Raw genomic sequence first — 16544 nt, 5'->3', positions numbered from 1 at the left:
AACACTATACACAACATTGACAATCCAGAACTAAACAGAAAAAAACAAAAACAAAAACAAAATAAATTACAGGTCACTCAAAAGACACATTTTCAATATTTTGGGACTCTTAACAGCAGGTTTAGATTGTACAAACTTAACATTATTTTGGGAAAACCAGGTTTCAGGGTAAATTTAGGGTACTGTGTTATTTCCTGTGGTCCATAAAAGAAGCACTTCCTCAGAATGTATAAAAAATGAACAAAAGCAATACCCGTACCTTTTAAAATAATGGTGAGAGAGGATTTATTATATTCCAAAACTTCCCCGGAACCTCGGCAGCTTCACATTGACAATATTTATTTTTGTGATAAAAAAAAAAAAACCTAACAAATTAATTAAACAACGACTAGCAAAATATTTTTTCCCTAATCAGACTAAAAGACATCATATATTGACAATTTTTTAAGCTGGCCACGTAACTATAATAAGAACTAAATATTTAAACTTTCCACTCCCTCTAAAAGTTAAAGAATTCAACTTTAAAATTTTAAATGACATTTATCCGACTAATAATTTTATTAGACTAAAATTCAGTAGAGAGTTGGAGGGCTGTATCTTCTGTGTCAGTGAAATAAAAAATTTGGAGCATCGTTTTTTTTTAAACTGTACTGTGGTTCGTGAATTATGGAGCTGGCTGCGACTAAAGGGAATTAAATTATCCCCGCTAACGGTTGATTGTATTAAATGTGGTTACTTTTCTAAAAATAAAAAATACAGATTTTGTTGTTGGCAAATTTTCCATACATAAATGCCGTTTAAAAAAATAAATAAATAAAAACATCCTAGTTTCTTATTTTGGAAAAACGACTTTATTCTGCTTGTGAAATCCCTGAAAACTTTGAAAAATGAGGCTGCACTAAAATTATGTACACTGTTGGAGAATTGTATGTTAATATAAATACCTCTTTCTGATAATGTATGTTCAACCTGTGAATATGACATGATTAAGTTGTTTTTATTATGTGCCTATGTTTGTGTATAATATGGAAGCCCGTTTCCGCCACTAAAAAAAAAAAAAAAAATCACCAAGGAAAGTCATAATTATGGAAAACAAAGTCATAATTATGAGAAAGAAAGTCATAATTATGAGAAAGAAAGTCATAATTATGAGAAAGAAAGTCAAAATTATGAGTTAGAAAGTCATAATTATGAGAAAGAAAGTCATAATTATGAGAAAAAAGTCATAATTATGAGATACTTAAACACATTTACAGCAGCTTGTTCATGTGGTGAGCTGACACTGAGAAATGGCTGATAAGACTATCACAGACTACTTTAGACAGGGCTTTACAAATGATGAAATACTTTGTTTGCAAATTCACATAGAAATATGCTGAGTAAACGCACCCTTGAAAAGATACTAAGCAGAAAGAGGCTCTGGCGTCGAAAGGATAAAACTGGTGTGGCTATAGTAGCACAGGTTATTGAACAACAAATGGAGATTTCTGCTCAGTGCCATGGGTACAGATGGATGTACCAACAATGTTTCTATCTCATAATTATTACTTTACTATCTCATAATTATTACTTTACTAACTCATAATTATTACTTTACTAACTCATAATTATTACTTTACTAACTCATAATTATTACTTTACTAACTTATGACTTTCCTTGGTGATTTTTTATTTTTTTTTAGTGGCGAATCTCGCGATAGACTGCGAGAAAAGAATTACGCGCGGCTACGCGAGAGAATTCTTGTTTAGCTCATTTCGAGAGAGAATTCGCTCGTATACCTCACAGTGCGGCTTTGAAGTTCACACTAACACACGTACCGGACCAGTCTGTTGTTAGTGTTAAAGAAGTAGTGGAAAATGTCTGAAAGCGAAAACTACACCGACCAGCGGGAAGAACCAATGGAAGCTGAAGAAGTCGGCGGGGCAGAGGTAAAGAAAGACAGTCTTTTTTCAGCTTTGTTTGTCATCTGAGCTGTTACTTATTTGTGTTGGCCTGGCTCTCATGGTGATTTTAATCTGTCCAACAAAGCTTCGTTGGGCACGGGCTGGCTAGCTAGTTGTTAGCTCACAGCGGTGATATCTTACAATAGCGGCGAGGCCAGCCTGTTTTATAAGCATTCATGCTAGCAGCTATACAATGCTAACCACGCAGTGAGCCGCACAGGACCACGTGCCATTGTTTCTTGGTTCTGAACCGGTCCACCAGTGGCCTACAGTGTTTTACTGGTTTGTAGGAACTAGTTGTGGTGTTGAGGGCGGGACGATAAGCCCGGTGCGTCCCTTTGTTTTCATGGGGCTACTGGTGGCAGAGAGACGGGGAAGCTACTGAGCTGTTTAGCCTTCTGTTCTGTGAACTAATATCAGTACATTTTTAAATAGCGACGTTTATAAAACCATTAGTTGTCCCTTATGATCCCCAACAGATGATGCTAAGGAAAGTTAAAAAATAAATACAAATATTGAAACAAATCTATCTACTACAAAGTATGCCACATATTTTCGAAAAATATTGTTTATCCATCATTTTAGATGTTAAGACTCAGTAACTACTGTGGTGTAATTTAGTGACAAAGATTTAATTCTCGATTGCTCTGTGTTTGTGCTACTTGGCTATGCTGAAATTATAACCTTGCATTTTAATGGCACTTATAATATAATTTCAAGGATCTGACACATATTGGTGTGTGTGTGTGTGTGTGAGGGCTGAACAATTTTGGAAAATAATCTAATTGCGATTATTTATTTTTCCCTCAAGATTGCGATTTGATATGCAATTATTTTTTCCAAGGGCCTCTTGACATGTATTTTTCAATGAACACAAGCAATAAATCAATCTGTTTCATAATAAACTATTTCAGATTTATTTAGACATAAATAAATATAAAATATACATTTTAAAGCACAGATTACAACAAAAAAAGCCAACTAATCTGTGGCTTCACCTCTTCAACATATCTAACTAACTTTATGTTTCATGAAACATGTCTGCTGTGTATATATGTATCTCATTTATTTTGTGCTTTTGTCCGGTTTCACAAGCTTGCTGTAACGAAATATCTTTTAAAGTGTACGTTGGAATATTTACATTTTGAATGCCAAATAAAAGTCTATTTTACGTTAAATAAACATTAGATTTGTATGGCCTTTTAATGACCTATTTTTCATTTATTTTTTTGCATGCATTGGTCAAACGTACCCTCACTTATAGTATTTCCATAAATCTTTTAAAGGAGAAGACTGACTCCTCAGATGCTGGAAAAGATTCCTCTTCTGATGCTGGTCCTGATGGACAAGATGCATCGTCCTCCCCTTCGTCTTCTCAACTCAAAGATGTTTCCCCAGGATATGAAGAGAAAGTGGTAAGTAAACATTGTTTTTTTTCTCCTACATTAATTTTCACCTTTGTCTCAGATAGACAAACTAACCAGCCCTTGTTCCTGCAGCAAACAGACCGGACCAACAGATTTGAGTATCTGTTGAAGCAAACTGAGCTCTTTGCTCACTTTATCCAACCAGCGGCCCAGAAGACCCCGACCTCACCGCTAAAAATGAAGCCAGGACGTCCTCGTATCAAGAAAGATGAGAAACAGAACCTTCTGTCGGCTGGAGAGTGAGTGTTATAGTCACTGCAGAATCATTTCTACCCAGAAGATTTACTTATAAAGCTTAAAAAAAGGTGTAATATTTCTTTGGTTAATAGCAACCGTCATCGCCGCACAGAGCAGGAGGAAGATGAAGAGCTGCTCAGTGAGAGCACAAAGACTACTAATGTGTGCACTCGCTTCGATGACTCTCCCTCCTGTAAGCTACAGTCTTAATTATGTTAAGAACCAGTGACAAACTGCTTTGCAGGCAAAACCAGCTCATATGATAATCTGTATTTTTGATTCTTCTGCAGATGTCAAATCTGGAAAAATGAGGGACTACCAGGTCCGTGGTTTGAACTGGCTCATATCTTTGTATGAAAATGGAATCAACGGCATCCTGGCTGACGAAATGGTACTTAGTTTATTTCCTGCTGCTGCTTTTTTTATATCAGTGTTTATATGATGTTAAAGTCATTTCTGTGGTTTTATGTGCAGTTACTCATCATTGCATTTGTTTTAATTTCCTTCAGGGTTTGGGAAAGACCCTCCAAACCATTTCCCTGCTTGGTTACATGAAGCACTACAGAAACATTCCGGGTCCACACATGGTCCTCGTTCCCAAGTCAACGCTCTATAACTGGATGAATGAGTTTCATCGCTGGGTGCCTTCCCTTCGTGCTGTCTGTCTGATTGGAGACAGAGACAAGAGAGTAAGGAGTGTTGCCTCTCTATGGCTGGAAATGAAAGAAATCACACATCGTTTTTGATGCATTATTCCATAATGAGCTTATAAAAATCATTATAAAATTGTCATTTTTCATTAAGACCGCTTTGATCCGAGACGTGCTGCTGCCCGGTGAGTGGGACGTTTGTGTAACGTCATACGAGATGCTCATCATTGAAAAGGCCGTGTTCAAGAAATTCAACTGGAGATACCTGGTCATCGATGAGGCTCACAGGATCAAGAATGAGAAGTCAAAGGTTAGAGAGTTTAGTAATTAAACTTGAAAAAATTCACGTCTGCACTCATCTCTAATACACTGTGGAGAGAGAAATTAACCTGTTTTTTTGGTTTTTAATAGCTGTCAGAAATTGTGCGTGAGTTTAAAACCACCAATCGTTTGCTGTTGACTGGAACTCCCCTGCAAAACAACCTCCATGAACTCTGGGCTCTGCTGAACTTCCTGCTGCCAGATGTTTTTAATTCTTCAGAGGTGAACATGACAAAATATTAGAAAATAGTTGCTTAAGTTAAAAGGTGCTTAATCATTGGGTGACTAATTCTCTCTTTTGTTTTTTCATTCTCAGGACTTTGATTCCTGGTTTGACACGAACAACTGTTTGGGTGATACTAAGCTGGTTGAACGTCTTCACACTGTACGTATTTAATGCCTGAAATAGATATTTCTAGCTGTGAAAAGTAAAGTAACTGTAGGTTTTTTCCAGTGATTTTTCTGCACCACTGAAAATGATTTAAAATAAATCTTGTGCAGGTTCTGCGTCCTTTCCTTCTGCGTCGTATCAAAGCTGACGTGGAGAAGACTCTTTTGCCTAAAAAAGAGATTAAGATGTATGTGGGCCTGAGCAAGATGCAACGAGAATGGTAACTACTCTTAATTGATTTTTTAAAATTTTCCCTAAGCATCTTTGTATTTAACCTGTGCGTTTTAATGGTGATGTTCCCACTCTTTCTTTCAGGTACACCAAGATTCTGATGAAGGACATTGACATTCTGAACTCTGCGGGAAAAATGGATAAGATGCGTTTGCTAAACGTCCTCATGCAACTGAGGAAATGCTGCAACCACCCGTACCTGTTTGACGGGGCCGAACCAGGTCCCCCATACACAACTGACCTCCACCTGGTGGTAAACAGTGGCAAGATGGCGGTTCTGGACAAGCTGCTGCCCAAAGTTCAGGAGCAGGGTATGTAAATCATCTAAAAGGTTTAAAAACCACTTTATGAATTACTAGAAAAATACAGCGACAAAGTGAGAATGAATATCAAGTGGATATTGTTTGTTGGAACTTTGTAGGTTCGCGTGTGCTCATCTTCAGTCAGATGACCAGGGTGCTGGACATCTTGGAGGACTACTGCATGTGGAGGAACTATGGTTACTGTCGCCTGGATGGTCAGACGCCACACGAAGAGAGACAGGTAATCATTACTTTAATAAGCACGTATATATGTTTGGTACAGTGGGCGTGCACTGTAGCTGTTTCCGCTCACCGTTCTTGAAGCCAAAATACAGCACTTAGGGGCACTTCTATCTTGCAAATTGGACATCATTTTGAGAGTCTGCGCAGTAGGGTCTGGCAGGAAAGCTCGGCTTTTCTACACGACGTAACTGCTATTCATGAAGAGAACTACGCAAGATCTGCGGCTGTCAATCATTGTCAGTAGATGTCAAGTCCTGTTTTTTTAACCTTAAATAACTTATTCAAAACAAACTTCACAGAAAAATGAGCAATGGAACACAATGAAGGGTGAAAATAACTAATGATCACAGCAGTTTAGGTTTGAAAAAAAAAATTATGTGACAAGTTTTATAACTTTACAGTTTAACCAACATCCCATCTGTTCTATTTCATCCCTGCTGACCGCCAGTGGCGGTGCTTTAAGCACTGAATATTCCCCTTCGCGCATGCGCAGTGCGAGTATGTATACCAACAATGTCACCAGTGACCCCTGGATGACCCCGAGGAAGTTTATATCTTCCGGTATCACTCCAGGGTACTTTCCTTTTTTTGTTCTCGCGCACAATTACTGGAATACTGTGCATACAACCTGCCGTCGCTAGTAGCTATGTGACCGTGGTAGGTCGGAGCAGCGTGCATTCGCCCTCCAGGAGCTGCGACGGTGGGTGTTTGGGTAGCGGTAGCTTCACCCATTAGCAACCTCTGTTGGCACAGGCCGCGTTAGCGCCGCCTCCCCCCAGCATATGGTTTGTGTTTGGTCCCGACGACACATGCTCACGAGGTAAGTAGCCGCTTATTCGGCAGATCAACGGTTGTCGTTATAAAAATGAAAGAGATGGTCGGTGAAGGCTGCTTTTGAGCAGCCTACTCCCGAAATTTAAGTTAGCCGACTTTATTTGTTTGCTGGTGGGTTGTGTGCGCACGCCCGGAGCCCAGCGTGGATTTGTTTACATTAGCATCACCGGCTAAGCTAGTGTCATCTTCTGTTAAAGAGCCCAGTCTGGGTGAGGACCACAGTGCAGTGGTTGTTTTTTATTTAGTATATTGGGCCTCTACTGTGCAGGCACCGTGCGCGCTCCCTTCCCCAGTATACGGTCCCTATACTCGCCCAACCTACGGCGTCCGCGCTCAGGCTAAGCCGAGGAGTGCAGGGTGATACCAGACAGGCGGCGTGCGCGCCCCCTCCCTTTGTTGAATACCTGTGTTGAAATCAGTGACTTCTCAGTCAAGCTACGATGGATGGCTCACATATCTGCACATCTTGTGGGGTTTCCTTACAGCCAGAGGATGGCCACGACCTATGCCCCACATGCCTTGGCCCTGAGCACCTGGGTGAGGCGCTGTCAGGCAATCCCTGCATGAACTGCAGCTACTTGCCTCGGGCGGCCAGGGTTGCCAGGTTGGCGGGGGTGGAAGGCTCAGTTGCCGTAGTCGACCTCCCCCCAGGCCAGCCACCTCAGACCCGTCAGACACGCTCCAAGAGGCGGGCAGTGGCTGCGGCAGCTGCCCCCTCCAGGAAGAGAACGAAGTCTGACCACAGTGGGTTATCATCTAAAGTTGAGCAGCTGTCTGCTGAATTGACTCAGATGAGATCCCTGCTGGCCGACAGCCAGCCGGTTATTCCCCTGGTGGCTGATGCGGCACTCTCTCCCCCAATGCCAACGCTGCTGCCCGAGGAGGATACACTCTCTTTGGCTGCTTCGGCTAGCCATTTCTGTGATTATGGGGAGAATTTGGATGTCGGATCCCAGGTGTCTGAGCAGGGCTCCCACTCCTCGGATCACAGTTTGGGGGCCGAGGTGGAAGACAACTCCATGCGCGCTGTCATGCGCCTGGCTCTACAGCGGCTGCACACAGTTGTCCCACAGCAGGCAGAGGCAGCATCTCCAAGCGCCTTCTTCAGGCGCAGGCCTGCCCCCACAGCTTTCGCTATTCCTCATTCAGAGGATTATCTGAGGGAGTTGCAGTCCTGTTGGAGGGACAGTAAGGCTTGCTCCCGTCTCTCTGCAGATGGGCGGACCCTGGCAGCCATGCATGATGCAGCGGGTGCCGGCCTGGATCGCACTCCGCCCATCGAGCCTGCCATCGCTTCTCTTATTGTGCCCTTAGATGAAGCACTTCGAAGGGATGCTAGGTGTCCTCGATCCCAGTGTCGAATAACCGATAACCTTCTCACGAGGGCTTATGATGCTGGAGCACGTGCTGGTCGCATGGGAAACTCCCTATCACACCTCATGTTGGCCCTCTCAGCCTCACTGCAGGAGGGCGGTGTACATGCCGATGCGGTCACCTTCTGTGATGCCTCATTGGAGGCTTTTGGGCTCATGTCCAGAGAGCTTGGGCGAACAATGTCCATCTTAGTCCAAGCTCGTCGTCAGGTTTGGCTGTCTCAGTCAAACTTAACGGAGGCAGCCAGGAGAATGCTGCGCAGCCTCCCGGTTGAACCAGGGGAGATATTTGGTCCAGCAGCCCAGGGAGCGCTGGAACGGACCATCCAGGCGGGGCAGACCAGGCAGCAGCTTGCCGGGCTTAGCCGGATGCCTCCTCCTGACAGACCCCTGGCCGGCAGGCTGAGGGGCCCCCGGCGGTTTTTCGCAGCCACATGCCGCCGACAACTCACTCCACTGGTCGTTGTGATGCCCAGCGTCCCGCACGGAGACCATTCCGGGATTTTTGGGGCTCTGCTTGCCTGCCCCCCAGACAATTTCGAGCTCCAGAGCCCTTCCGCCCTCCCACTAGGGCCCCGAGGGGCTGGGGGGGCAGAGATTGAGGCTTTGGGGCCGGCGGTCGGACTTTTTTCGCATCAGCAGCTCCAACAGTGGGCTACTCATGCTTCAGACCCGTGGGTGGTCGCCACCCTAACCTACGGGTGCAAACTTCAACTCCGCCGTCGGCCCCCCACATCCGGCCGGGTCAGAATGACATCCATCAGCGACCCGGCAAAGGTTCTCGCATTAGACCAGGAGCTGTCTGCCCTCCTGGCCAAGGGCGCCATCGAGCCTGTAGACCCTGGGTCAGATCACCGGGGGTTCTACTCAACGTACTTTAAGTGAAAAAAAGACAGGCAGATTCCGCCCAATCCTAGACCTCAGAGGGTTGAACAAATTTCACATGCTGACCACAGCAGATGTCCTCAGAACGGTGGCTCATGGGGACTGGTTCACATCAATAGACCTCAAGGACGCGTACTTTCACGTCCCAATTGCTCAGCAACACAGGCAGTTTCTGCGCTTCGCATACCGCGGCCGCCGCTGGCAGTTCAGGGTGCTGCCCTTCAGCCTCTCTCTCTCCCCAAGGGTCTTCACAAGGTGTGTGTCTGCAGCCCTAGCACCTCTACAGTCTCGGGGCTTGAAGGTTCTCCCATACCTGGACGACTGGCTGATCTGTGCTCCATCCCGGGTCCAGGCGTCACAAGACACAGAGCGTCTCCTGTCCCATGTGGCTCGACTTGGACTCAAGGTGAATGTGGAAAAAAGTTGCCTGGTGCCATCCCGGGTCACAACTTTAATTGGGGTTTTAATGAACAGTGTAACTATGACGGCAAAACCCTCCCCCCACCGTGTGGACGGTATTTTTCGCCAGCTCGCCTTATTAAGGGAGGGCCGCTGGCTGACCTATGTTTCTTTCCTTCATTTTTTGGGCAAGCTAAAGTCAGTCTCGGGGGTAGTTCCTCTGGGCTTGCTGTCGCTGCGCCCACTGCAGAGGTGGGTGAACAGTTTTCACTTGGATGCCAAGCGGCACAGGAGCAGGAGGCTCAAGGTCTCACAACAGTGTCTTTGCGCCCTGGCTCCGTGGAGGGACAGGGCTTACTTGCTCAGAGGCGTTCCTATAGGCTCCGTTCCATCTCGCAGGGAGGCCGTTACCACAGACGCATGCCCTTCAGGATGGGGTGCGGCGTGGCAGAGCAGGACGGCCCAGGGGCGTTGGCCTGTGGAAGACCAAGGTGCACACATCAATGTGTTGGAGCTGCGTGCGGTTCACCTAGCTCTCAAGCACTTCTTGCCGCATCTGAGGGACAAGCATGTCCTTGTGCGGTCAGACAACACGTCTACAGTGTATCACATAAACCATCAGGGCGGTACCAAGTCTGCACAGCTGCTGGAAGTGGCAAGGGAGCTCCTCACATGGGCAGCCCCCCGTTTGATCAGTATACGAGCAATGCATATACCGGGAGAGCAGAACCACTTGGCGGACGTCCTCTCCCGTCGGAAACCTCCGTCAGGGGAGTGGCACCTCCACCCGGAGGTAACGAACATTATATGGAGCATATTCGGCAGGGCAGAGGTGGACCTCTTTGCTTCGGAGCAGTCGACCCACTGCCCTCTGTGGTTCTCCTTAGCCGAGACAACCAGTCCTCTTGGCCAGGACGTATTGGCTCATCCTTGGCCGGATGGCCTCCTGTATGCCTTCCCTCCGTTTCCTCTGATTCAGCTGGTACTTCACAGGGTCCTTCAGGAGGGCCACAGGATCCTGTTTGTAGCTCCCTTCTGGCCAGGAAGGAGCTGGTTCCCGCTGCTGCACAGCCTCTGTCGCGGCGCACCGTGGCGCCTTCCCGACAGGAGGGATCTCCTGTCCCAACTGGCCGGGCGGATTTGGCACCCCAATCCGCAACTCCTTCAACTGTGCGTTTGGCCACTGTTGCCGACCCAGTTAGATATACTATAATGAATGCAAGAGCGCCGTCTACTCGCCTCCAGTATGAGAACAGATGGAAACTGTTTTTCGACTGGTGTACAAGGCGGGAGGTGGACCCTGTGCACTGCCCTGTGCCAGCTATTCTGGACTTTCTCCAGTCCCTTCTGGACAAAGGGCTTTCTCATTCAACGCTGAGAGTCTATGTCGCAGCAATATCTTGCAGACATGTAATGGTCGACAATGGCACGATTGGTAGCCACAAGCTGGTGTCTCTTTTTTTGAGAGGAGCTTGGAGGTTGCATCCTCCGAGAGCCACGAGGACTCCAGCATGGGATCTTGCCCTGGTGCTGGAGGCATTGCGCCTTCCACCGTTTGAGCCCTTGGCACGGGCAGCGCTGAAGTGGGTGACCCTTAAGACTGCGTTCCTTCTGGCCATTTCCTCCGCAAAGCGTGTCAGTGAGCTGCACGCCCTGTCAATCAGCGACACATGCCTGAGGTGGAATTCGGACGGCTCGGGAGTCACTCTGGCCAAACACAGCTTTTCTCCCTAAAGTGCTGTCCCGCGCTCACCTCAACCAGCCCATTCGGCTGGCACGGTTCAACCCTTCTTCCGTGGAGCCAGAGGTTCAGTCTGACCTGTTGTGCCCAGTGCGCGCCCTGGAAGCCTACATTGCAGCTACTGTAGGTTTTCGGGGGTCTGATCAGCTCTTTCTTTGTTATGGTGGCCCTAACAGGGGTGGTGCTGTCTCCAAGCAGCGCCTGTCCAACTGGATTGTCGATGTGATTGCCCATGCATATCGGGCAAGTAACCGTCTCATCCCATCTGGTGTGCGGTGCCACTCTACCAGGAGTGTTGCTACGTCATGGGCTGCCCTGAGGGGAGTGCCCCTGGAGGACATCTGTGCTGCGGCCTCATGGGCGTCGCCTGGCACTTTCTCCAGATTCTACAGGGTGAATGTAGCCACACCCCATCCATTGGCTGTGGTTCTTCGGCCAGAGTCCTCTGACCCTACACACTGAAGGGTGGTAAGCAGGATTCTTCGTGACTTTTCTGGTATAAGTCATTCAGTGCTTAAAGCACCGCCTCTGGCGGTCAGCAGGGATGAAATAGAACGAAGAGTTACGAATGTAACTATGGTTCTATGAATCCCGAATGACCGCCAGAGCTCTTTGTCACTCAGAATCCTCGTGTGCTCGCGAGAAGATTCTGTAGGAAAGTACCCTGGAGTGACACCGGAAGATATAAACTTCCTCTGGGTCATCCAGGGGTCACTGGTGACATTGTTGGTATACATACTCGCACTGCGCATGCGCGAAGGGGAATATTCAGTGCTTAAAGCACCGCCTCTGGCGGTCAGCAGGGATGAAATAGAACAGATCGGATGTTGGTTAAACTGTAAAGTTATAATACTCGTCACATAATTTTTTTTTTTCAAACCTAAACTCTGCTGTGATCATTAGTTATATAGAACCATAGTTACATTCGTAACTCTTCGTCTTCATTGAGGAGGTGGGGTTTATGACCTATACTGCAGCCAGTCAGCAGGGGGAGCTCTAAAAATAAAAGCTTCACTTCCCTGGGAGCTTGTCCCATCCATTCTTTTTACATTCTATGGTTGGATACTGGAATCTTTGGATGATTTGATAATAAGCAGTTTATTTTATTTATTTTTTTACATTTGCAGATCTCCATCAATGCATTCAATGAGCCGAACAGTTCAAAGTTCCTCTTCATGCTGAGCACCAGGGCCGGTGGTCTTGGGATTAATCTGGCTACGGCTGATGTGGTCATTCTCTACGACTCAGACTGGAATCCCCAAGTGGACCTGCAGGCCATGGTCAGTGGTAGTAATGTGATGAGCAGTAGCAGATATTTTTTTTCAGGCACGATGATTTGTAATCAATATGTAAATTTTCTCATTAGGACCGAGCTCACAGGATTGGTCAGCAGAAGCAGGTTCGCGTTTTCCGCTTCATCACAGAAAACACGGTGGAAGAAAGGATTGTAGAAAGAGCTGAGATGAAACTTCGCTTGGACTCTATTGTCATTCAGCAAGGTAATGTGCTGTCCATCACACAATTTGGAGGAAATAATGTGAATGAATCTAATTTTCCATTGGATGAATAAGTATTTTTATTTGCCTCATGTCTGTGGAGTTGCTCAAACATTTATTGATATTTTGTTATATTTATGTACTTTTATTTTCCAGGACGACTGGTGGATCCGAGTGCAAACAAACTGGGCAAAGATGAGATGCTGTCCATCATCCGTCACGGCGCCACACACGTGTTCGCTTCCAAAGAGAGCGAAATCACAGACGATGACATCGATGCTATCCTGGAGCGCGGTAAACGGAAGGTAAGTGTTAACAACTCAGATCATCTGCTTCTACAAAGGGCCTTCATCATGATGTGTCACTTCATACTGCCATGTTTTTATGTGCCAGACTATGGAGATGAAGGAGAAGCTGTCTACACTGGGCGAGAGTTCTCTGAGGAACTTCACCATGGACACAGAGAACAGCAGCGTGTACACATTTGAAGGCGAGGACTACAGAGAGAAGAAGAAGGTAATGAAGCGGTTTCAGCAAGATTTTTTTTTGTGTGTTTTTCAATAATATGTTACGGTTTCACTTATTCAGACAACTGCCACACAGGCACATTTATAAACAAAAAGCCACACAATATGTGCCACTTTTGGCTTTTTCTCCAATGAGGGACACCATGTGTGAGTGAGTTCTGTAGTGTGGCTTGTTAAGGGAAAGATCTGAGTTAGTACACAGTCAGAAATCCATCTAACTAAGCTTTTTATGCTGTTCTGAGAAGTAGTGAAAGCAGCGACTCCTAAAACAAGTATTTTAAAACCAAAAAAAAGCTATAGATGTGTGTGTGTGTGTGTGTATATAAATATATATATATATGCAATATTTGTTCTCTGTATTGCCAAAATATAAAATTTGATATATCTTAACTCTCAATATATCGGCCATTCCTACTCCTGACATGTTTCAACTGGCAACTGCCAGTTTTTGTCAGAGGCGTCTGTTGATCGCGTTGATGTTTTTTTTTTTTAAAAAAAAAGTTTTTTGCAGGAATTACTATGTGGAATTCAGGTAAATTTTATAAGAAACATCAAAGTGATCAACAGATGCCTCTGACGAAAACTGGCAGTTGTCAGTCGAAACATGCCAGGAGATCAAAGTGGATTTCTGAATGAACAGTTGTCTGAATAAATGAAACCTTAACATATTTGGATATGAATCAGGCAAACAGTATCATCTCGTCTGGACCAGTCGTTTCTGCTCTCAGCTTCTTCTTTTTTTTTAATGAGGCTTGTCTCTGGTTTGATCACATCCAGGTCATCACAAACTGGATTGAACCACCTAAGAGAGAAAGGAAGGCCAATTACGCTGTGGATGCTTATTTCAGAGAAGCTCTGAGAGTCAGTGAGCCGAAAGCACCCAAGGTACAACTTCCTCAGACTTAAATCATTTGTATGGTGTCAGATGAAGGAAGGGTTACAATTTTTGAATATGGTGGATGGTTTATTTGTGTTAGGCTCCTCGTCCTCCCAAGCAGCCAAATGTTCAGGACTTCCAGTTCTTCCCACCACGTCTTTTTGAGCTTCTCGAAAAGGAAATTCTGTTTTACAGAAAAACCATTGGATATAAGGTACAAGTGGTAACATGGTTTTCTTTCCACTTAGATAAATGTTTTTAATATTTAGTGACGTCCCTTCATTGATCCATGTGTTTGTCTTGTTAGGTTCCCCGTAACCCAGACTTGCCAAACTCGGCGCAGGTCCAGAAAGAAGAGCAGGCGAAGATCGATGAAGCCGAGGCTCTATCTGAGGAAGAGCTGGAGGAGAAGGAGGCTCTTTTACAGCAGGTACAGTTTTATTTTGCTGATGCAGATGAAGTCAATCTTGAGTCCTTCTCAAGCACTTTGTTGCTGACCTACAATAAATGTATTGCAGGGATTTACTATTTGGAACAAACGTGACTTCAACCAGTTTATCAAAGCCAATGAGAAGTGGGGAAGAGATGATATCGAGAACATTGCCCGAGAGGTCGAAGGAAAGACTCCAGAGGAAGTCATGGAATATTCTGGTAATACACTTTTTTTCAATAAATATTTTTTTCAGTCCACACAGAAAGCATCATTTGACCCTGTTTGAATATTTTTCAGCTGTTTTCTGGGAACGCTGCAATGAACTGCAAGATATTGAGAAGATCATGGCCCAGATAGAAAGAGGAGAAGCCAGGATCCAGAGGAGGATCAGCATAAAGAAAGCTCTGGATTCAAAGGTAAAGAGTCTGTCAATAAACTCTCAGTTCTGTTTCACTTTTCCTATGAAACATGATTATTTATTGTGTTTCTCACCTACTCTTACAAAGATTGGACGCTACAAGGCACCCTTCCATCAGCTGCGTATATCCTATGGCACTAACAAAGGCAAGAACTACACAGAGGAAGAGGATCGTTTCCTCATCTGTATGCTCCACAAGCTTGGCTTCGACAAAGAGAGCGTCTATGATGAGCTTCGTCAGTGCATCCGCAACTCGCCACAGTTTCGCTTCGACTGGTTTCTCAAATCCAGGACCGCCATGGTGAGTTTGCACTAAAAAACTTTCCCGTTATAATTGTGTTTACTTTTCGCTTCTCATTTCATGATCAACATTGTAATGTTTTGTATGTAGGAGCTTCAGAGGCGCTGCAACACTCTGATCACACTAATTGAAAGAGAGAACATGGAGCTGGAGGAGCGCGAGAAGGCTGAGAAAAAGAAAAGGGGCCCAAAGACCGGATCTGTAAGTTTCCATTTCATCTCACAAAATGTGTTGTTTAATAGCAATGTAGCACCACAGCTTTGACCTCATCTTTCCTAATAACTTCATTTCTTTTTCAGGCACAGAAACGAAAGTCGGAGGGAACTCAAGGCGGGCGCAGAAAAAAATTGAAGTTGTGAAGCTGATTACATAATGCAGGTCTCTTTAGTTCTAGGTTTGTTTGTGTCCTTTTATCAAAAAAAATTCCCAGTACTTAACAATGTATTTATACCTTTTGGTTGTGTCACATTCCATCACTTGAAACATGTAGCCTTTTTATCTTTGAAGAATTCATCAGTTCTTTCATGTTCCTTTGTTAAGTCAAAAATAAAATAAAGTTTTTTAATAGAAATAATTGTGCGTTTTTTCTGAATAAGACTGCTTCAAAAACAGTCATTTGTATTCAGGACTTTAAGTCTTCATCCATCTAAATAGTAGTAGTGATTAGACCAGTAACTTTACCATCAAATAACATATTACAACTATTCATCACCTGTTGAATATGATCTTTAAAGCACGGTTTCAGACTTGATCAACAAACACTTAAGAGCTCGTATTCAAGTTTCACCAGGGTGTTATATAATTTTGCTAATGTCATATACAAAATATATTGTATATGTTTTCAGCCACATTCATCTGACCAAGTGTAAAAAATATTCTTAAAAGACTAAAATAACATTTACAATCAATCCCTTTCAATGACACCATATAGGCACAGTAATCAACAGTAGGCACATCAGGAGAATATCCAAACATAACATTATCATTCATTAAAGCTGCTATCTGGAGTTTCTGAGAGAACGTCTTGATGTCCCCAAACAGCTCTATTTCTACACGCATAGCAGAACATAACAAAGTCATATAACTACAAAACCTACACATTTATTGTTAGGGTGCCATAACTTTTGATTAAAACATGTTTATTACTTGTCCATGAGAAATGGCGCCAAATGCTGGTCTGTTCGGAATCTTTTTAAAAGCAGCAAGTCCCTTCATCTTTGAAAAGCAGCTCCGAGATAAATTCTGTTGCGGTCACGAAAACGTTTACCTGCCAGATTTGTAGTCGGATTTTTCTTTTGTCTTTTAGTAGAAGCTTTGTACTTGTAGCGCATTTGGCAATCGTGGAATGGGAAACTTTGGAGTTTTGGAACGCTCCTCCATGACGCTATGCTGCTGAGTGATATACCTGTTTGAGACGCACGTCTTCGTTTCCGTGCAGCACACACATTCACTTTGATTGACAGTCCTCGTTCCAGGAAGTCGAAGCCTGTTGGCTGAGCGCACTCGGCGATCAT

The 16544-nt window shown here is 44.6% G+C and overlaps 1 protein-coding gene across 1 annotated transcript; it reads left to right on the top strand.

The window, feature by feature from the left end:
* The first annotated feature begins 1706 nt into the window (after window positions 1–1706).
* On the top strand, window positions 1707–15601 carry LOC114465873 (SWI/SNF-related matrix-associated actin-dependent regulator of chromatin subfamily A member 5-like). Its single transcript, XM_028451177.1, has 24 exons — window positions 1707–1929; window positions 3231–3359; window positions 3444–3610; window positions 3701–3801; window positions 3899–3999; window positions 4118–4297; window positions 4413–4568; window positions 4670–4801; window positions 4896–4964; window positions 5081–5190; window positions 5286–5512; window positions 5623–5744; window positions 12106–12258; window positions 12345–12477; window positions 12631–12779; window positions 12868–12990; window positions 13779–13886; window positions 13979–14092; window positions 14186–14308; window positions 14397–14529; window positions 14609–14727; window positions 14818–15030; window positions 15121–15231; window positions 15330–15601. The coding sequence occupies exons 1-24, from the start codon at window positions 1858–1860 to the stop codon at window positions 15387–15389; spliced, it is 3105 nt and encodes a 1034-aa protein (XP_028306978.1). The 5' UTR covers window positions 1707–1857; the 3' UTR covers window positions 15390–15601.
* Window positions 15602–16544: the final 943 nt, after the last annotated feature.

The sequence above is a fragment of the Gouania willdenowi genome, chromosome 1, assembly GCF_900634775.1.
Source record: "Gouania willdenowi chromosome 1, fGouWil2.1, whole genome shotgun sequence".
NCBI lineage: Eukaryota > Metazoa > Chordata > Actinopteri > Blenniiformes > Gobiesocidae > Gouania > Gouania willdenowi.
This window is presented reverse-complemented; position numbering and strand designations above follow the sequence as displayed.

Excerpts from the sequence above, each read along its gene's own strand:
- LOC114465873 (XM_028451177.1), top strand. The coding sequence starts at position 1,858 with ATGTCTGAAAGCGAAAACTACACCGACCAGCGGGAAGAACCAATGGAA. Across the intron at positions 1,930-3,230 it reads AAGAAGTCGGCGGGGCAGAG|GAGAAGACTGACTCCTCAGA; the intron begins GTAAAGAAAGAC and ends AATCTTTTAAAG. Across the intron at positions 3,611-3,700 it reads AACCTTCTGTCGGCTGGAGA|CAACCGTCATCGCCGCACAG; the intron begins GTGAGTGTTATA and ends TTTGGTTAATAG.